Source organism: Nerophis lumbriciformis, linkage group LG04 (genome assembly GCF_033978685.3).
Source record: "Nerophis lumbriciformis linkage group LG04, RoL_Nlum_v2.1, whole genome shotgun sequence".
In the NCBI taxonomy this organism is placed as follows: Eukaryota; Metazoa; Chordata; class Actinopteri; order Syngnathiformes; family Syngnathidae; genus Nerophis; species Nerophis lumbriciformis.
In genome coordinates this window covers 57,628,467-57,651,109 of record NC_084551.2, presented here as the reverse complement: position 1 = coordinate 57,651,109, position 22,643 = coordinate 57,628,467, and the positions used below count along the sequence as shown (strand labels likewise).

Genomic DNA, 22,643 nt, shown 5'->3' with positions numbered 1-22,643 from the left:
CGGCTTTACTTTGAGCTCCTCCCGGATGACAGAGCTTCTCACCCTATCTCTAAGGGAGAGACCCGCCACCCGGTGGAGGAAACTCATTTGGGCCGCTTGTACCAGTGATCTTGTCCTTTCAGTCATAACCCAAAGCTCATGACCATAGGTGAGGATGGGAACGTAGATCGACCGGTAAATTGAGAGCTTTGCCTTCCGGCTCAGCTCCTTCTTCATCACAACAGATCGATACAGCGTCCGCATTACTGAAGACGCCGCACCGATCCGATGTGTGTGCGTTAGAAAAACTGGCAGAGCCTCAGGAAGAAAGAGCATAAAAAAGAATATGAAAAGGAAACACCAAAAGCGTGCACACGAGCCACCAGACGACAAGCAGAACAAGAACAACTGAAGTCTGCCATATCAGACCACAGCAAGAGGGAGAACCACCTCATGGATCGGGACATGGCGCATGTCATCGGCACTGAGAGCAACAAATACCATCGTTGGATCAGAGAAGCCATCGAGATTCGGAAGCGCGCCACCCAGACTGTGAACCGGGACGAGGGGGCGTACCAACCTTCCCACACCTGGGACACAGTCCTGAAGAGGTCGGACTGCAGATGGCGCTGTCGGCCTGCTACTACAAGCAGAAATCAGCTGACCAGACATGTCACAGCAACATCACGTGACAACCTCTGAGGAAGGCAACACTTGTGGCTGAAACCGTCAGATACGTAAATAAACACAGGTCTGGCTATAAGAATAAGAAAATCGCATCATTTTTTGAAGACCTAATAAACCTCTTTGGATTATTTGTCTATAAAACTTGTTTCTCCATTCCATTTCGCCTGACGGTGCTCAGACACTTGGTAGACGACCCCCACCACTCTTCTTTGTAACACAGTCTTGTGTTCTGGGAGCTACTATGACACAGTTCTTTGGATGAACGTCATGACCTGTGTATCAAAACCGCCAAGTCGCATTGACTGCTTTCTGGTTCCAAGTGATTTACCGACTGTGTGCAAAAACCTCAAAGCAGTGTTTCCTAAACATCTAACCTCTCTGTTGTTGCCAATCGTTCTGGACTTCCAATGTGGCTCTGTGATGTTTTCCAGGGCTCCTGCACCTACATTATGACAACACTAGTGGAGAAGGTACCTGGCCTCCTGCCTTTCACTGTGACCACAAAGAATGACCATCGAGGAAACCGTCGGGTTTCCTTTGTGAGGACTGTAACTGTGGACGTTCATGAGCATACAATTATCATTGGCAGACAGACAAAACAGGTTCAGGTAAGGCCCTAGGTAAAAAAAAGTCACAGAATAAAGCTACATTATTATAAATTATGGTTGCATTTTCAGGTCAATGGTGAACTTCAGTACCTGCCAGTCAGTTTGTTAAATGGGAAGGTCACTGTGAAGCATAGCGGAAGCTATGCTGTCCTCAGAACTGACTTTGGTCTGACTGTAAAATATGACTGGAACATGAGGCTTTACATTACAGTACCATCCTCCTATTATAAACACTTAGGAGGACTCTGTGGAAACTACAATGGAGAAGCAGCAGATGACCTGCCTGAGCCAAAAGGTAAGCAGGAAACCCAGGACCAGGACTTGGGGGTAGCGCTCCACTTGATAACTCAAATCAGTTTTATTTATACCAATTCACAAGAGAAGTTTTCTGTACACACATCGAGCAGGCCTACAAACCCACATACCTGGGATATTCACATGACTGCCATATGATAACCACTCCTAAATGTTTCCAACATATCACTTAGGGACGTGATGAGTTCAAGTCAAGCACAAAGTTGTATAGGACACCCGTCCATCTTTTTCCGCCTATTTGAGGTTGGGTCACAGGGGCAGCAGCCAAAGCGGAGAAACCCAGACTTCCCTCTTCCAGGCTGCTTTGTCCAGTTCCTTCCAGGAGATCGTGAGGCGTTCCCGGGCCAGCTGAGTGACATTGTCTCTCCAAAGTGTCCTCGGTCTTCCTGGAGGTCTCCTACTAGTCAGACATGCCCTGAACATCTCCCCAGGGAGGCGTCTGATGGGCATCCTGTCTAGATCCCCGAGTAACTTGTTTCAATGTGGAGGAGCAGCGATTTAACTCCAATTCTCTCCTGAATGACAGAGCTCCCCACCTTCTCATCTCCTTTTGGTCACTACCCAAAGCTCATGGCCATAGGTGAGGATAAGAATGTAGAACCAGTAAACTGATATATTCGCTTTCCGGCTTAGTTCCCTTTACCACAACAAACCAATGCAAAGTCAGTCTGTTGATCTTATGAGCCATTCTTACCTCACATGAAGAAGACTCAAAGGTAATTGAACGCCTCCACTTTCTGTAAGATCTCCTCTTGTACCCTGTGCAAATGTCAAGAGTATAGAGCTGACCCCTCCCCGGCCAGGACAAAAACCACAATTGCTCAACCAGAATCTGAGGTTTGTCTATCCGGCAGAACCTCCTCTCCAATCCCTCTGAATTGACTTTACCAGAGGAATATGATCCTAAGATAGTTGGAACACTGGTCTCCCTTCTTAAAAAGGAGAATCACTGTCCCAATCTGCTAATCCACAAGCACCGCCCCTTATGTCTATGCAATGCTGTGGAGTCTCGTCAACCAGGACATACCACAACATCCAAAGACTTAAGGAATTCTGGACGGATCCTTCCCCAGAGCCCTACCATTAAAAAACTTTTTGACTACCTCTGCAAACTCATCCCCAGAGAAGGGAGAGCTTAGTAGTGTCCCCAGGCATTGGATCCTTTTTAGGAAGTTGCATATATGGGATTGAGGAAGTCTTTGAAATATTGATTCAATGGGTCCTCAACATCCCACGTCGAGGTCAGCAGCACACCAATTCTACTACACACGGTGTTCATGGTGCACTGCTTCCCCTTCCTGACACAGACGGGAAGTAGCTCTCCGTGGCTTCTGCAAACTCCTCCCAAATTAAAGTTTTTGCCTTGACAACTGCCGAAGTACCTGTCAGCTGCATCAGGAGTCCAAAGGGCCACCTCGTTGTATCTTAATGACTGTCGTTGTGCATCCCAAATAGGTGAACCGTTTTTGTTAGAGCATGCCTTTACCTTAGAGCGTCACCATCCCCTCAGACTTGAGCTGTCCTACAGAGTGTCTGAGCATAAAACTGTTGAAGGTTGCTGGAATTGATCACTTTTATTGTTTTTTCTCAACAGTTGAGTTAAGACAAGACAAAGCTTTCCTTTTTTCTCTTGCAGGCTCTCACGTGTCAACAGTCCTGAAAATGATTCAGCAGTGGAAAGAGAACGATTCTGATCTGTTCTGTCACGATAACTGTGGTGGACGCTGCCCCACATGTTCACCAGATAAGCAGGCCTACTTCCGACACCCTGACAAATGTGGAATACTGACGCAGGCGGATGGACCCTTTTCCTCCTGCCACAAACGGGTCAACCCCTTGTTGTACCAGGACAACTGTGTCTACGATGTCTGCATCAACAAGGGTGACGCACAAAAGGATTGAAATATTTTGCTTTGCTCTCTTTTCATCCGCTTTCTGCGCCTCATCAAAACATCTCGAGATATGTGAAATGTGTTGACTTGATTGTTTCCAGGCGCAAGACAGCTTCTCTGTGATAACCTGAAAAGTTATAATGACGCCTGTCTGTCAGAGGGTGTCAAAGTCAGTGCCCAGTGGAGAATGATCTCAAACTGCCGTAAGTCAATTCCTCATTTTGACGTAATGATAAACTTCGACACAATCTGTTTTGGCTCATTTGGATTGAATTTATTGATTATTTTCTAAAGGAAATTGTGATAGAAAGAACATTTCATTTTATTGATTTGTCCTGAGTTCAATCCCGGGCTCGGGATCTTTCTGTGCGGAGTTTGCATGTTCTCCCCGTGACTGCGTGGGTTCCCTCCGGGTACTCCAGCTTCCTCCCACCTCCAAAGACATGCACCTGGGGATAGGCCCCTCCCACCTCCTAAGACATGCACCTGGGGATAGGCCCCTCCCACCTCCTAAGACATGCACCTGGGGATAGGCCCCTCCCACCTCCAAAGACATGCACCTGGGGATAGGTTGATTGGCAACACTAAATGGTCCCTAGTGTGTGAATGTGAGTGTGAATGTTGTCTGTCTATCTGTGTTGGCCCTGTGATGAGGTGGTGACTTGTCCAGGGTGTACCACGCCTTCCACCCGAATGCAGCTGAGATAGGCTTCAGCAACCCCTGCGACCCCGAAAGGGACAAGCGGTAGAAAATGGATGGATGATTCGTTCTATTGTTTGTTCTCGTGTGAAGTTGAAACTGTAGTGCCTCTGGCCTTGCCACCTTTCTCCCGGGCTGAAGTGTGATGCGGGTTACGCACGTTGACCATGGACTTCTTTTATTTGACAAAAGAACTTCCCAACGGGTTCTGCAGCAGTGTCTACCTGTGGGGAGACTCGAGCCAAACGATATCTCGCCCCCTTGTGTGCCTCCTAACAGCCATCTTTGTGCCTCCCAGTGCTGCCCCCTTGTAAGGGTTGTCAACTTCTTTGTCCTACAATTGTTCCTACATCCGAGTACCCAATGTGGCCCAGCCAGTGGTAAAGCTAGGGTCACAGAGCCAATAAACCCTCTACCTACGTCTGACCTCGGTTCTGGCCTGACAGAGAGCTTTGGTGTTTTATCTTCAGCTGAAATACGACAGTGAAAATAAGGTTTCCTTTTTAGGTTTACCGATATATTTTCAGAAACGTGCTTTTAAAATAACTGGTTTCGGTGGTATGGGATGGAAACACGATGGGTTCAGAGTTTGAATCCTTAGCTAATTCCATGTCGAATTGGACAATGACACCACAAAAACAGTGCAGGCCAACTAGTTTCTTCATTAATCTGTGGGTGCTGAGTTTGGCCTGTTGTTCGTCTTCCCATATCGTTGTTTGAAATATGCTCCTGGCTAACTAACTCCAGGGACCGACTACTGGCTGATTTACTGCCGTTACTACATGCTTCATCTTTCTTCTTTATGGAGCTAATTAGTTGTCTGTTTGCCTGCTCCTGTCCCCTGGTATTTGTCCATTAATCTCCCCACACGGTTGGTCTGAGGACGTTTGTGATAGTCAGTGGAATTATCTTGCTGCTAATCTTGCTGCTAATAGCAAGCTAACAGCGGCTTGTGACATTGCTAGAGGAGGTAATAAAAAATGAGTCCACTCAGGCTGTCTGTATCTTTTTGACCGTTTGTCAATGGAACGATTGTAGTCCGGTGAGGCAATGAATCCGGGTCATGGCACCAATTTGTTAATATGCTGAGTTGTTTGAACAGCTCGTGGGGGAGAAGTCAACAAGGGGTTCCGATGAGAGTTTTACACAATCGTATTAAGGATGATAATGCAAAAGTTATTATAGCGGCAATCTTACCAGGACAAGAGCGCTGGACCGTCGTTTCAGCACAAGTCTGAAGAAGAGTGGGTTCACTGAGTTGATAAGATCCGCATTGATCAGCAGTTCTCTGAACCCAGAAGCTGAACAGAGACAAAACGGAATGTTTTTTGTGTCACGTGCTGTCCACCACAATTGATATTTAGACAAGTGATTTCAAATGAAATGTGCTTTTCTTAACCGGAGGCCAGATAAGTGGTGTGCTGCCAATCAAGGACAGCTCCATTGATATTCATCCATCCATCCATCCATTTTCTTTTGCTTATCCGAGGTTGGGTCATGGGGGAAGCAGCCTAAGCAGAGAAGCCCAGACTTCCCTCTCCCCAGCCACTTCGTCCAGCTCCTCCCGGGGATCCCGAGGCGTTCCCAGGCCAGCCGGGAGACATAGTCTTCCCAACGTGTCCTGGGTCTTCCCCGTGGCCTCCTACCGGTCGGACGGGCCCTAAACACCTACCTAAGGAGGCGTTCGGGTGGCATCCTGACCAGATGCCCGAACCACCTCATCTGGCTCCTCTCCATGTGGAGGAGCAGCGGCTTTACTTTGAGTTCCTCCCGGATGACAGAGCTTCTCACCCTATCTCTAAGGGAGAGACCCGCCACCCGGCGGAGGAAACTCATTTGGGCCGCTTGTACCCGTGATCTTGTCCTTTCGGTCATAACCCAAAGCTCATGACCATAGGTGAAGATGGGAACGTAGATCGACCGGTAAATTGAGAGCTTTGCCTTCCGACTCAGTTCCTTCTTCACCACAACGGATCGATACAGCGTTCGCATTACTGAAGACGCCGCACCGATCCGCCTGTTGATCTCACCATCCACTCTTCTCTCACTCGTGAACAAGACTCCGAGGTACTTGAACTCCTCCACTTGGGGCAGGGTCTCCTCCCCAACCTATATCCATTGATATCCTGTGTTGCAATTTTACAAGCCTATATGAGAATAAAGCGTATAAAAAGTGTATAATATTAGAGTAGTATTTTACACAAATTTCGAAAGTTAGGCGTTTTAAAAGTGTTCAGTTTGTAGACCCTCGTTCAAAGTCTTCCCTTACTCAACGCTAACAAGACTCCACGTCTTCCTGACACCAAGTCTGTGATTGGTAGACAGAACTACAACATGCACTCATTTGTTCATAGCACTTCTGCAGGGTTTTAGTCTCAATTCAACAGTTCTTCCTTCTGTTCAGAAGATGGGAAGTTCAGCAGAGTTCTGACAATATTCCTCGTCTTTTCCAAGACTTGTCCTAAAAAATTCTCCTTGTTCCTTCCTAGCCCTCACCTGCCCACCAGGGAGCCACTATGAAGCCTGTGGCTCAGCTTGTCCTGCTTCCTGCGGCTCCACAGACGGCGACACGCCGTTCGAAGCACCCTGCGAGGAGGGATGTCAGTGCAATGATGGACTCGTACTTAACGGAGACAGGTATTTGCTTTTTTAATCAAGCACTGTTGGCTTCCACAGGCCATTTTACAAACTTACATTGACAACAGCCCGGAGGTTGGGTCTTGGGCGCAGTTGGGTGTTCCAACAGGACAATGACCCCAAACACACCTCAAAAATGGTAAAGGAATGGCTAAATCAGGCTAGAATGAAGGTTTTAGAATGGCTTTCCCAAAGTCTTGACTTAAAGGTGTGGACAATGCTGAAGAAACAAGTCCATGTCAGAAAAGCAACACATTTAGCTGAACTGCAGCAATTTAGTGGTCAAGAGGAGTGGTCAAAAATTCAATTTGACCACCACTATGTATATATGTACATATATTTCAGCATAATAAATAGGTGTGCTCTATGAGAAATAATAACCAGTGAAATGTTTTCAGGTGTGTCCTTCAGTCTAGCTGCGGATGTCGGCACCAGGACCAATATTACCCATCAGGCAGCAGTTTCTGGGCAGACAGCAGTTGTTCCAGCAGGTGTGGTTGCCTCCAAGGCAGCGTGAAGGTAGAAGAGGAGACATTGAAACCTGGCTGAAGTCTTTTTGTCATTTATTTTGCACCTCATTTCCCGTCTAGTGCACACGGGTGGGCTGCAAGAAGAGCGAGCACTGTGCCCTGAAGGCGGGCGTGAGAGACTGCTACCCACTTTCCTACGCCACCTGCCAGGCGGTGGGAGACCCGCACTACCGGACCTTTGACAATCGGCGCTTTGACTTCCAGGGCACTTGCACCTACATCCTGTCCCAACACACCGCAGGTCCACACCAGGACCTGGTACCCTTTCAGGTGCTGGTCCAGAACGAGAACAGAGGCGGCAACAAAGGTGTGTCCTACACCAAGTCCGTGTCCCTGACCGTCCTTGGCCACACGGTCAGCATGAGTCGTGCCAGCCCGGGTAAAGTACTGGTAAGTCATCCTACTGAGGAATTGGATTATTGCTAGCAAGAAAGACATGCTTTCAGTACAGCACCACCTTATTTAGGAACTTCACCCGCTTTGTGAGCAGCTCCAAACTCTTGTTTCTCAAGTCCTGCTCATCAGTTTGCTGCTTGCTCAGCTGAAGACAGCACAGTCACGTCCATCCATCTTGTTCCGCTTCTTCGCTTATTGAATCCATTTAGAATCTTTACTGTTGTTGACCTTGCACACCACTTCACTTTTCTACTTACACTTTATTGACAAAAGTATTTGGTCACCTAACTTGACTCACATATGACCTTGAAGTGCCATCCCAGTCCTAACACATATGACCTTTTGCAGCTATTACAGCTTCAACTCTTCTGGGAAGGCTGTCCACATATTACATGTTGTTATGAAGGTGTCTGTTACTACATTATACATATACTTGCAGTGTGTATATTGTACATATTACATATTGTTATGAAGGTGTCTGTTACTACATTATATATATACTTGCAGTGTGTATATTGTACATATTACATATTGTTATGAAGGTGTCTGTTACTACATTATATATATACTTGCAGTGTGTATATTGTACATATTACATATTGTTATGAAGGTGTCTGTTACTACATTATATATATACTTGCAGTGTGTATATTGTACATATTACATATTGTTATGAAGGTGTCTGTTACTACATTATATATATACTTGCAGTGTGTATATTGTACATATTACATGTTGTTATGAAGGTGTCTGTTACTACATTATATATATACTTGCAGTGTGTATATTGTACATATTACATATTGTTATGAAAGTGTCTGTTACTACATTATATATATACTTGCAGTGTGTATATTGTACATATTACACATTGTTATGAAGGTGTCTGTTACTACATTATATATATACTTGCAGTGTGTATATTGTACATATTACATATTGTTATGAAAGTGTCTGTTACTACATTATATATATACTTGCAGTGTGTATATTGTACATATTACCTATTGTTATGAAGGTGTCTGTTACTACATTATATATATACTTGCAGTGTGTATATTGTACATATTACATATTGTTATGAAGGTGTCTGTTACTACATTATATATATACTTGCAGTGTGTATATTGTACATATTACATGTTGTTATGAAGGTGTCTGTTACTACATTATATATATACTTGCAGTGTGTATATTGTACATATTACATATTGTTATGAAGGTGTCTGTTACTACATTATATATATATACTTGCAGTGTGTATATTGTACATATTACATATTGTTATGAAGGTGTCTGTTACTACATTATATATATACTTGCAGTGTGTATATTGTACATATTACATATTGTTATGAAGGTGTCTGTTACTACATTAAATATATATACTTGCAGTGTGTATATTGTACATATTACATATTGTTATAAAGGTGTGTGTTACTACATTATATATATGTGTATAGTACATATTGTTATGAAGGTGTGTGTATCTTGGACACCTTCATTCAAACACAGTCGGGTGTGAGTTCATGATTCTTTGGGTTTGCTTGCTGCAGCTGAACAGCCGAGTCATCAATTTGCCGTACATCACCGACAACGGTGAGCTGTCCTTATTCCGGAGAGGCTACTTCGCCATGGCGACCACTTCTTTTGGTTTGACTCTCAAGTTCAACTGGAACAGCCATGTTGCTCTGACGCTTCCCGGCTCCTACGCCTCAGCCACGTCTGGTAGGAACATTCACTCATCAGGAACATCTAGGTAGGAACATTCTGGTAAGAACACTCACTCATCAGGAACATCTAGGTAGGAACATTCTGGTAGGAACATTCACTCATCAGGAACATCTAGGTAGGAACATTCTGGTAGGAACATTCACTCATCAGGAACATCTAGGTAGGAACATTCTGGTAGGAACATTCACTCATCAGGAACATCTAGGTAGGAACATTCTAGTAGGAACACTCACTCATCAGGAACATCTAGGTAGGAACATTCTGGTAGGAACATTCACTCATCAGGAACATCTAGGTAGGAACATTCTGGTAGGAACACTCACTCATCAGGAACATCTAGGTAGGAACATTCTGGTAGGAACATTCACTCATCAGGAACATCTAGGTAGGAACATTCTGGTAGGAACACTCACTCATCAGGAACATCTAGGTAGGAACATTCTGGTAGGAACATTCACTCATCAGGAACATCTAGGTAGGAGCATTCTGGTAGGAACATTCACTCATCAGGAACATCTAGGTAGGAACATTCTGGTAGGAACATTCACTCATCAGGAACATCTAGGTAGGAACATTCTGGTAGGAACATTCACTCATCAGGAACATCTAGGTAGGAACATTCTGGTAGGAACATTCACTCATCAGGAACATCTAGGTAGGAACATTCTGGTAGGAACATTCACTCATCAGGAACATCTAGGTAGGAACATTCTGGTAGGAACATTCACTCATCAGGAACATCTAGGTAGGAACATTCTGGTAGGAACATTCACTCATCAGGAACAGCTAGGTAGGAACATTCTGGTAGGAACATTCACTCATCAGGAACATCTAGGTAGGAACATTCTGGTAGGAACACTCACTCATCAGGAACATCTAGGTAGGAACATTCTGGTAGGAACACTCACTCATCAGGAACATCTAGGTAGGAACATTCTGGTAGGAACACTCACTCATCAGGAACATCTAGGTAGGAACATTCTGGTAGGAACACTCACTCATCAGGAACATCCAGATGCAAATGTTTGGATGTGGTGTTGCTTTGAGTCTAAACCAGGCGTGCCCAAACAGATCAAAACATGCCAGGGATCATTTTGGGAGTTTTCACCTTCAAAAGCAGCAACATTTATACATTCTTCTTGTCAACTATTTATAAAAATGCAGTTTTGGGCAAAGTTTCATGTGATTCTGAAGAGTTAAAGCCAAATTGAAATGCTAGCACTTAGCTAGCTGGGCAGAAATAACAAAAAGTAGGAGCAAAACAATCAAAACAAAAGTTGCAATGCTAACATGCTAACAATAACATGCTTACAGTTTGCATTAGTGAAATACAGAAATATGCTAAATACCTGCTACATTAGCTAAAAAAGCTAGCATGCCAGTGTTAGCAAGCTAAAATGCTAACTGTAACATGTGTTAAGTACAACAATATGGAAAAATGTGTTGAAAATGCTACGGTTGTACGCAAACGTTAGCGAGCTAACAGGTAACATGCGTCAAGTAACTGCAAAAGAAGTAAAAAAAAGCTAGCATGCTAATATTGAAATGCTAAAGAGTGTTTAAAAAAGCGACTTTGGTGTAAAACACTTCACTTTAGTCACTTATCTTAGTTTGTCAACTCTGCTGTCATCCACGTCAATGTGGTCTGGGACGTTACTAAGAGACATGTGAACATTGTAGACGGAAGATGTTAGCAGTGCCGCAGCAGGAAGGGGCTAGGATGGTGATCTGTGTTGCCCTCCTCAGGTCTGTGTGGGAACTACAACGCAGATCCAGCGGACGACATGCTGCAAGCCGACGGCAGTCAGGCCGAGCACGCCACCGCGCTGGGCCACAGCTGGAAGGTGACGCTTTTTGACTTTTACTGACAGTTATTTCCTTTCTTTTTGCACATGTCAACACATGACATGTGGCCATGATTTATTGTGTGAATGCTCCAAACATGATTTATTGTGTGAATGCTCCAAACATGATTTATTGTGTGAACGCTCCAAACATGATTTATTGTGTGGACGCTCCAAACATGATTTATTGTGTGAATGCTCCGAACATGATTTATTGTGTGAATGCTCCAAACATGATTTATTGTGTGAACGCTCCAAACATGATTTATTGTGTGAATGCTCCAAACATGATTTATTGTGTGAACGCTCCAAACATGATTTATTGTGTGGACGCTCCAAACATGATTTATTGTGTGAATGCTCCGAACATGATTTATTGTGTGAATGCTCCAAACATGATTTATTGTGTGAACGCTCCAAACATGATTTATTGTGTGAATGCTCCAAACATGATTTATTGTGTGAATGCTCCAAACATGATTTATTGTGTGAACGCTCCAAACATGATTTATTGTGCGAACGCTCCAAACATGATTTATTGTGCGAACGCTCCAAACATGATTTATTGTGCGAACGCTCCAAACATGATTTAATGTGCGAACGCTCCAAACATGATTTATTGTGCGAACGCTCCAAACATGATTTATTGTGTGGACGCTCCAAACATGATTTATTGTGTGAACGCTCCGAACATGATTTATTGTGTGAATGCTCCAAACATGATTTATTGTGTGAATGCTCCGAACATGATTTATTGTGTGAACGCTCCAAACATGATTTATTGTGTGGACGCTCCAAACATGATTTATTGTGTGAATGCTCCGAACATGATTTATTGTGTGAATGCTCCAAACATGATTTATTGTGTGAACGCTCCAAACATGATTTATTGTGTGAATGCTCCAAACATGATTTATTGTGTGAACGCTCCAAACATGATTTATTGTGTGGACGCTCCAAACATGATTTATTGTGTGAATGCTCCGAACATGATTTATTGTGTGAATGCTCCAAACATGATTTATTGTGTGAACGCTCCAAACATGATTTATTGTGTGAATGCTCCAAACATGATTTATTGTGTGAATGCTCCAAACATGATTTATTGTGTGAACGCTCCAAACATGATTTATTGTGCGAACGCTCCAAACATGATTTATTGTGCGAACGCTCCAAACATGATTTATTGTGCGAACGCTCCAAACATGATTTAATGTGCGAACGCTCCAAACATGATTTATTGTGCGAACGCTCCAAACATGATTTATTGTGTGGACGCTCCAAACATGATTTATTGTGTGAACGCTCCGAACATGATTTATTGTGTGAATGCTCCAAACATGATTTATTGTGTGAACGCTCCAAACATGATTTATTGTGTGAACGCTCCAAACATGATTTATTGTGCGAACGCTCCAAACATGATTTATTGTGCGAACGCTCCAAACATGATTTATTGTGCGAACGCTCCAAACATGATTTATTGTGCGAACGCTCCAAACATGATTTATTGTGCGAACGCTCCAAACATGATTTATTGTGCGAACGCTCCAAACATGATTTATTGTGCGAACGCTCCAAACATGATTTATTGTGCGAACGCTCCAAACATGATTTATTGTGCGAACCCTCCAAACATGATTTATTGTGCGAACGCTCGAAACATGATTTATTGTGCGAACGCTCCAAACATGATTTATTGTGCGGACGCTCCAAACATGATTTATTGTGTGAACGCTCCAAACATGATTTATTGTGTGAACGCTCCAAACATGATTTATTGTGTGAACGCTCCAAACATGATTTATTGTGTGAATGCTCCATACATGATTTATTGTGTGAATGCTCCAAACATGATTTATTGTGTGAACGCTCCAAACATGATTTATTGTGTGAACGCTCCAAACATGATTTATTGTGTGAACGCTCCAAACATGATTTATTGTGTGAACACTCCAAACATGATTTATTGTGTGAATGCTCCAAACAAGATGTATTGTGTGAATGCTCCAAACATGATTTATTGTGTGAATGCTCCAAACATGATTTATTGTGTGAACGCTCCATACATGATTTATTGTGTGAACGCTCCAAACATGATTTATTGTGTGAATGCTCCAAACAAGATGTATTGTGTGAATGCTCCAAACATGATTTATTGTGTGAATGCTCCAAACATGATTTATTGTGTGAACGCTCCATACATGATTTATTGTGTGAATGCTCCAAACATGATTTATTGTGTGAATGCTCCAAACATGATTTATTGTGTGAATGCTCCAAACATGATTTATTGTGTGAACGCTCCAAACATGATTTATTGTGTGAACGCTCCAAACATGATTTACTGTGTGAACGCTCCAAACATTCACACAATAATATGATGTCTTCCTCTGAAACTAACAGTCAGGGTTATGTTTGTTTACAAAGAGCTGAGGGAAGGTTTATAACACCTGGAGCAGAAAAGGAGCGCCTGGTTTACTCACCTTGACCCACTACACCACAGTACACAGTACACAGTACACAATACAGGTCATGGAGCGGTTTTTGTCATTGGATATCAGGGATGCCATATTTCCTTTTATCTGCATGATGATTATCTGTGTAATCAGATTTACAAACATATGAACCCTAAAGAGTATCTTATTCATTATATACGTATAAAGTTAAAGTTAAAGTAGCAATGATTGTCACACACACACTAGGTGTGGCGAAATTATTTTCTGCATTTGACCCATCACCCTTGATCACCCCCTGGGAGGTGAGGGGAGCAGTGGGCAGCAGTGGTGGCCGCGCCCGGGAATCATTTTTGGTGATTTAACCCCCAATTCCAACCCTTGATGCTGAGTGCCAAGCAGGGAGGTAATGGCTCCCATTTTTATAGTCTTTGGTATGACTCGGCCGGGGTTTGAACTCACAACCTACCCATCTCAGGGCGGACACTCTAACCACTAGGCCACTGAGTAGGTTATATATGTATGTATGTATGTATACTGTATATGTTTATATATACATTATGTATGTATACATATACATACATACACACATATACACACACATTTATGTGTATATATATATATATATAATGTGTCATGTCTGTGTGATCATGCTTTGTTTTGATTATGTTCGGTTTGGTTTTTGGACTCTTTGTGCACTCTTGTTTGTTTTTGTTTCCATGACAACCCATTAGTTTTCACCTGTCTTCATGTCACGCACCTGATTCATTTGGACTCACGCACCTGTTGTTAATCACGTCCCCACTATTTATGCCTGTAGTTGCCAGGCAGTCAGCCTGGCGACATTGCACATTCACGCTCTGAACCCCTGACACTCTTGCTTCATGCAATTTCATACTTCATGCTGCCCTGGTCACGTCACAGTAAGTGTTTTACTGGTTTTATGTCCATAGTTCTGCCTTTGTGCTAGTTTATGTTTATACGCTAAGTTTGTACCTCCGCCTTGTGAGCGCCTTTTGTTTGTTCCTGTTTTTGAGTAAAATTAAACATGTATTTACCTTCACGCCATGTCCGGTCCAGTCGATTTGCACCACGGGAAAACAAACCACACCATAGTCCTAGTCTTGACAATATATGTATGTATGTAGTTTAACACCCCTGTTGTAAATTAAATGTTTATATGTAAAATAATAATAATAAAAAAAATACTACCAATTATAATACTTATATAAATACCAATGAAAATAATAATGACGATCATAATAATGAATGTAATATTAATAACAGTGATAATAATAATAATAATAATAATGAAATGTGTGTTTGTTTATTCGTAAATTAATAATAATAATACTAATGCTGCTACTAATCATAATGATAATACAATATTAGTAATAATAATAATGAAAATAATAATGATGATAATGATAATAATGAAGGTAATATTAATAATAGTAATGATAATAATATTGATAATAATAATAATAAAAAGTGTGTTTGTTTATTCATAATTGAATAATAATAATAATGCTGCTACTAATCTAAATGATAATACAATAATAATAATAATAATAATTCGTCAAGGTTCCAGACGACGGCAAAGAGAAATGACGGACAGGTGTTGCCATGACGACTAAAGCGCGCTTGTTTCATTTGACTTGAGTGCAGGCGGGAGGAGACCCAGGCTGCACCAGCGACTGTCCTGCGGGCAAGTGTCCCTCCTGCCACCCTGCACTGGTACTGCACTACCAGCAGGGGCGCTACTGTGGCATCATGGCCGACACCTCCGGTCCCTTCAGGTGCTTTGTCCCGCTCCCTCTCCTTCTCCACCACACTTCACTCAAACACTACCTAACTACTGTGTCAACATACTAACCTTTAAAGACCTTTCTTGAAAGACCTAACCTTTCACATTTGGACCGATACGGTACCGATGACCACACACTTTTGTCTGTGTTCATGTGTTCATACGCGATACGTGTCCAAAATGAGCCGATTATGATACATTGTCGTATATTGTGTTCTGCGGTGGCACTTCCAGCACATTAGGTGGCAGCACTGTTTGGGCATGAAAAATTGTTAATGCTAATAATCGCTAGCATGTATCGCCACATTAAAAATTGTTAATGCTAATAATCGCTAGCATGTATCGCCACATTATAAATTATTAATGCTAATAATCACTAGCATGTATCGCCACATTAAAAATTGTTAATGCTAATAATCAGTAGCGTGTATCGCCACATTAAAAATTGCTAATGCTAATAATCAGTAGCATGCTAGCTCCTAGCAATATTCTTCATAAAGTGTAGTGTTTGGTCCACACAGCCAATGTCACGACAAACTGGATCACACCCACTTCCTGGCGGACTGCGTATACGATATGTGCGCCTTCAAAGGCCACGCCTCCGCCCTTTGCAACAGCCTATCAGCTTTCAGCGCCACGTGTCAGGAGGCCGGCGCCATCTTGGAGACATGGAGGACGCCAGAGTTTTGTCGTAAGAAAACCTTTTTATTCCTCACACCTTAACATCAAATAGATATACTGTATATACTGTTCAAATATATATACTGTTCAAATATATATACTGTTCAAATATATATACTGTATATACTGTTCAAATATATATACTGTATATACTGTAAAAGTTTGACTCATGTGTGCAGCGCCCTCGTGTGGCGCCAACAGTCACTACCAGGTGTGTGCGCCGCCCTGCCAGCTCACCTGCAGCGGCCTGGCTCCCCCCGAGGGTTGTGACGACAACTCCCCCTGCCTGGAGGGCTGCGTGTGCGACCAGGGCTTCCTGCTGAGTCACGACCGCTGTCTTCCTCTGGCCGAGTGCGGCTGTCGCCACCTGGGACGCTACTACGCCCGCGCACAGGTACGCTTCCTCGCCCGCGCCACACCTCGCCGCCGCTCAAGCTCCTCCTCCCCCTCAGGTGTTCCACCCCGACATGTCATGTGACACTCGCTGCGTGTGCGGAGACAGCGGGCAGGTGACGTGTGACCTGCACTTCCGCTGCCCGCATGGCGAGGAATGTGTCGTGGCGGACGGCGAGGCCTCGTGCGCGCCCACCAGCGTCGCTTCCTGTTTTGTCTACGGGCTGGCCTCAGTCCGATCCTTTGATGGACAGGTAGAGTACTTCTTTTATCACCTTTTTACTAATAAACTTGGCCTTAGGGTGGCAAAACACTGAACAAAATATGACGTTATCAATGCTAATAATCACTAGCATGTATCGCCACATTAAAAATTGTTAATGCTAGTAACTAGTAGCATGTATCGCCACATTAACATGGTCAATGTTAATAACTAGTAGCATGTATCGCCACATTAAACATTGTTAATGCTAGTAACTAGTAGCATGTATCGCCACATTAACATTGTCAATGTTAACTAGTAGCATGTACCGCCACATTAAACATTGTTAATGCTAGTAACTAGTAGTATGTATCGCCACATTAACATTGTCAATGTTAATAACTAGTAGCATGTATCGCCACATTAAACATTGTTAATGCTAGTAACTAGTAGTATGTATCGCCACATTAACATTGTCAATGTTAATAACTAGTAGCATGTATAGCCACATTAAACATTGTTAATACTAGTAACTAGTAGCATGTATCGCCACATTAAACATTGTTAATGCTAGTAACTAGTAGCATGTATCGCCACGTTAAACATGGTTAATACTAGTAACTAGTAGCATATATCGCCACATTAAACATTGTTAATGCTAGTAACTAGTAGCATGTATCGCCATATTAAACATTGTTAATGCTAGTAACTTGTAGCATGTATCGCCACATTAAACATTGTTAATGCTAGTAACTAGTAGCATGTATCTCCACATTAACATTGTCAATGTTAATAACTAGTAGCATGTATCGCCACATTAAACATTATTAATGCTAGTAACTAGTAGCATGTATCGCCACATTAAACATTGTTAATGCTAGTAACTATTAGCATGTATTGCCACATTAAACATTGTTAATGCTAGTAACTAGTAGCATGTATCGCCACATTAAACATTGTTAATGCTAGTAACTAGTAGCATGTATCGCCACATTAACATTGTCAATGTTAATAACTAGTAGCATGTATCGCCACATTATACATTATTAATGCTAGTAACTAGTAGCATGTATCGCCACATTAAACATCGTTAATGCTAGTAACTATTAGCATGTATCGCCACATTAACATTGTCAATGTTAATAACTAGTAGCATGTATCGCTACATTAAACATTGTTGATGCTAGTAACTAGTAGCATGTATCGCCACATTAAACATTGTTAATGCTAGTAACTAATAGCATGTAGCGCCACATAAAAAATTGCTAATGCTAATAACTAATAGCATATATCGCCCTATTAAAAATTGCTAATGCTAATAACTAATAGCATGTATCGCCACATTAAAAAGTGCTAATGCTAATAATTAATAGCATATATCGCCATATTAAAAATTACTAATGCTAATAACTAATAGCATGTATCGCCACATTAAAAAGTGCTAATGTTTATAACTAGTAGCATGTATCGCCACATTAAAAATTGCTAATGCTAATAACTAATAACATGTATCGCCACATTAAAAAGTGCTAATGCTAATAACTAATAGCATGTATCGCCACATTAATAAGTGCTAATGCTAATAACTAGTAGCATGTATCGCCATGTTAAAAAGTGCTAATGCTAATAACTAATAGCATGTATCGCCACATTAATAAGTGCTAATGCTAATAACTACTAGCATGTATCGCCACATTAAAAATTGCTAATGCTAATAACTAATAACATGTATCGCCACATTAAAAAGTGCTAATGCTAATAACTAATAGCTTGTGTCGCCACATTAATAAGTGCTAATGCTAATAACTAGTAGCATGTATCGCCACATTAAAAAGTGCTAATGCTAATAACTAATAGCATGTATCGCCACATTAATAAGTGCTAATGCTAATAACTACTAGCATGTATCGCCACATTAAAAATTGCTAATGCTAATAACTACTAGCATGTATCGCCACATTAAAAATGGCTAATGCTAATAACTAGTAGCATGTATCGCCTGCTTGATAGCGGACTTTGCGGTGGCTCATTGGAAATGTGACGTTTGGCACTTTGGTTAACTCCGCCCACCAGTTTGAACATTTGTTTGACTAACTTGTCGTGCAAAGCTTCTTTTTGTATCATTGCACCTGTAAATTCCACGAAGTCTGGCCGAGGAAAATTTGACCAGCCAGGCTGCACCAAACCTTGTGCGTCTCCGGATCCGGACACCACGGAGGGGTCGGTTGTCGTCTCGGCCATTTTGTAAGTCGGACGATGAACGAAATGCGAGTGGACATCCACAACATCCACAACATCCATTCCAGAGCATTCTCTCGTCCCATAGCGGGCCTGCAGCTCGCTGCCAATGCTAATGCTAACCAACTAACAGACATTCGTGCTCGCGTCAACAAGCTAACTTGCTAAAGGAATGCGACGATCTGCTGGAAAAATATCAGCGTGGTGGGCTGTGAGGGCCCTCGCCCCACTGAGTTGGACCGTGCCCAACCGGACCCTGCATGCCTTGGGCCTAAAGATGGCCAACCTCCTTGTTGTAACCTTGTTGTGAGGCTTCTCCGCTGTCCTGTACTGGTAAACAAGGACTTGACTTTACTCCGGCCATAACTCCTCATTGTATCAGTGAATTTATTTCAAGTCTGGAACTAGAATCTACTAGGGGAGGGGCGAGGCTTCACCGCTATCTTATATGGGTAAGAAGATTTCGATTTTTTCCGAACTTTACTCCGGTCGTAGCTCGGAAACGAGCCGCCTTTCGTGTCCCGACGTGAAGTTTGGACTCCTCTTGGCGACGTTGTGGATCACTTGATCCAACGGCCAGATTCGAGGACCCGGTACAGGCGGCAGACTTTGCGGACAGTGTTGTTGCCAGAGGTGCTACAGCCTGACGACAAGAACCCACCCTGCATGCTAGGCCTAAAGATGGCCAAACTCCTCATTGTACCAGTGACTTTATTTCAAGTCCGGAACTAGAATCTATGAGGGGAGGGAAAGGCTTCACTGCTATCTTATACGGGTAAGAAGATTTCGATTTTTTCCGGACTTTACTCCGGCCGTAGCTCGGAAACGAGCCGCCTTTCGTGTCCCGACGTGAAGTTTGGACTCCTCTTGGCGACGTTGCGGATCACTTGATCCAACGGCCAAACTCCCAGATTCGAGGACCCGGTACAGGCGGCAGACTTTGCGGGGAAAAATATCAAAATAGGAGTTGCACCGAACTCTGTCTCGAGGGCACACTAACATGCTAGCTGATTAATGCTGTCTAGGACTACAAATCCCAGGAGCGTAAGATACCTTTCTAGATCCTTACTGGGGTAGTGTTGCTACTGGCTTTGTTCAGGGCTCGCTTTGGCTAACATGACTACTATTTAAGTTTGTCAAAGTCTTATTGACTTTGACTCGGACAGTGTTGTTGCCAGAGGTGCTACAGCCTGACGACAAGAACCCACCCTGCATGCTAGGCCTAAAGATGGCCAAACTCCTCATTGTACCAGTGACTTTATTTCAAGTCCGGAACTAGAATCTATGAGGGGAGGGAAAGGCTTCACCGCTATCTTATACGGGTAAGAAGATTTCGATTTTTTCCGGACTTTACTCCGGCCGTAGCTCGGAAACGAGCCGCCTTTCGTGTCCCGACGTGAAGTTTGGACTCCTCTTGGCGACGTTGCGGATCACTTGATCCAACGGCCAAACTCCCAGATTCGAGGACCCGGTACAGGCGGCAGACTTTGCGGGGAAAAATATCAAAATAAGAGTTGCACCGAACTCTGTCTCGGGGGCACACTAACATGCTAGCTGATTAATGCTGTCTAGGACTACAAATCCCAGGAGCGTAAGATACCTTTCTAGATCCTTACTGGGGTAGTGTTGCTACTGGCTTTGTTCTGGGCTCGCTTTGGCTAACATGACTACTATTTAAGTTTGTCAAAGTCTTATTGACTTTGACTCGGACAGTGTTGTTGCCAGAGGTGCTACAGCTTCACGACAAGAACCCACCCTGCATGCTAGGCCTAAAGATGGCCAAACTCCTCATTGTACCAGTGAATTTATTTCAAGTCCGGAACTAGAATCTATGAGGGGAGGGAAAGGCTTCACCGCTATCTTATACGGGTAAGAGGATTTAGATTTTTTCCGGACTTTACTCCGGCCGTAGCTCGGAAACGAGCCGCCTTTCGTGTCCCGACGTGAAGTTTGGACTCCTCTTGGCGACGTTGCGGATCACTTGATCCAACGGCCAAACTCCCAGATTCGAGGACCCGGTACAGGCGGCAGACTTTGCGGGGAAAAATATCAAAATAGGAGTTGCACCGAACTCTGTCTCGGGGGCACACTAACATGCTAGCTGATTAATGCTGTCTAGGACTACAAATCCCAGGAGCGTAAGATACCTTTTTAGATCCTCACTGGGGTAGTGTTGCTACTGGCTTTGTTCTGGGCTCGCTTTGGCTAACATGACTACTATTTAAGTTTGTCAAAGTCTTATTGACTTTGACTCGGACAGTGTTGTTGCCAGAGGTGCTACAGCCTGACGACAAGAACCCACCCTGCATGCTAGGCCTAAAGATGGCCAAACTCCTCATTGTACCAGTGACTTTATTTCAAGTCCGGAACTAGAATCTATGAGGGGAGGGAAAGGCTTCACTGCTATCTTATACGGGTAAGAAGATTTCGATTTTTTCCGGACTTTACTCCGGCCGTAGCTCGGAAACGAGCCGCCTTTCGTGTCCCGACGTGAAGTTTGGACTCCTCTTGGCGACGTTGCGGATCACTTGATCCAACGGCCAAACTCCCAGATTCGAGGACCCGGTACAGGCGGCAGACTTTGCGGGGAAAAATATCAAAATAGGAGTTGCACCGAACTCTGTCTCGAGGGCACACTAACATGCTAGCTGATTAATGCTGTCTAGGACTACAAATCCCAGGAGCGTAAGATACCTTTCTAGATCCTTACTGGGGTAGTGTTGCTACTGGCTTTGTTCAGGGCTCGCTTTGGCTAACATGACTACTATTTAAGTTTGTCAAAGTCTTATTGACTTTGACTCGGACAGTGTTGTTGCCAGAGGTGCTACAGCCTGACGACAAGAACCCACCCTGCATGCTAGGCCTAAAGATGGCCAAACTCCTCATTGTACCAGTGACTTTATTTCAAGTCCGGAACTAGAATCTATGAGGGGAGGGAAAGGCTTCACCGCTATCTTATACGGGTAAGAAGATTTCGATTTTTTCCGGACTTTACTCCGGCCGTAGCTCGGAAACGAGCCGCCTTTCGTGTCCCGACGTGAAGTTTGGACTCCTCTTGGCGACGTTGCGGATCACTTGATCCAACGGCCAAACTCCCAGATTCGAGGACCCGGTACAGGCGGCAGACTTTGCGGGGAAAAATATCAAAATAAGAGTTGCACCGAACTCTGTCTCGGGGGCACACTAACATGCTAGCTGATTAATGCTGTCTAGGACTACAAATCCCAGGAGCGTAATATACCTTTCTAGATCCTTACTGGGGTAGTGTTGCTACTGGCTTTGTTCTGGGCTCGCTTTGGCTAACATGACTACTATTTAAGTTTGTCAAAGTCTTATTGACTTTGACTCGGACAGTGTTGTTGCCAGAGGTGCTACAGCTTCACGACAAGAACCCACCCTGCATGCTAGGCCTAAAGATGGCCAAACTCCTCATTGTACCAGTGAATTTATTTCAAGTCCGGAACTAGAATCTATGAGGGGAGGGAAAGGCTTCACCGCTATCTTATACGGGTAAGAGGATTTAGATTTTTTCCGGACTTTACTC

General features: G+C 43.4%; 1 protein-coding gene across 2 annotated transcripts in view; it reads left to right on the top strand.

The window, feature by feature from the left end:
• LOC133604919 (IgGFc-binding protein-like) overlaps positions 1-22,643 on the top strand; it is a 65,230-nt gene that overhangs the window by 10,604 nt on the left and 31,983 nt on the right. For both annotated transcript variants that reach the window (XM_072913085.1, XM_072913084.1), the window contains 13 exons: positions 1,098-1,274; positions 1,344-1,569; positions 3,226-3,471; positions 3,583-3,684; positions 6,671-6,818; positions 7,217-7,337; positions 7,409-7,738; positions 9,301-9,472; positions 11,225-11,322; positions 15,447-15,577; positions 16,107-16,276; positions 16,446-16,660; positions 16,719-16,913. In XM_072913085.1, the coding sequence (XP_072769186.1) occupies positions 1,098-1,274; positions 1,344-1,569; positions 3,226-3,471; positions 3,583-3,684; positions 6,671-6,818; positions 7,217-7,337; positions 7,409-7,738; positions 9,301-9,472; positions 11,225-11,322; positions 15,447-15,577; positions 16,107-16,276; positions 16,446-16,660; positions 16,719-16,913 (2,331 nt within the window). The remainder of the gene's footprint in view (positions 1-1,097; positions 1,275-1,343; positions 1,570-3,225; positions 3,472-3,582; positions 3,685-6,670; positions 6,819-7,216; positions 7,338-7,408; positions 7,739-9,300; positions 9,473-11,224; positions 11,323-15,446; positions 15,578-16,106; positions 16,277-16,445; positions 16,661-16,718; positions 16,914-22,643) is intronic.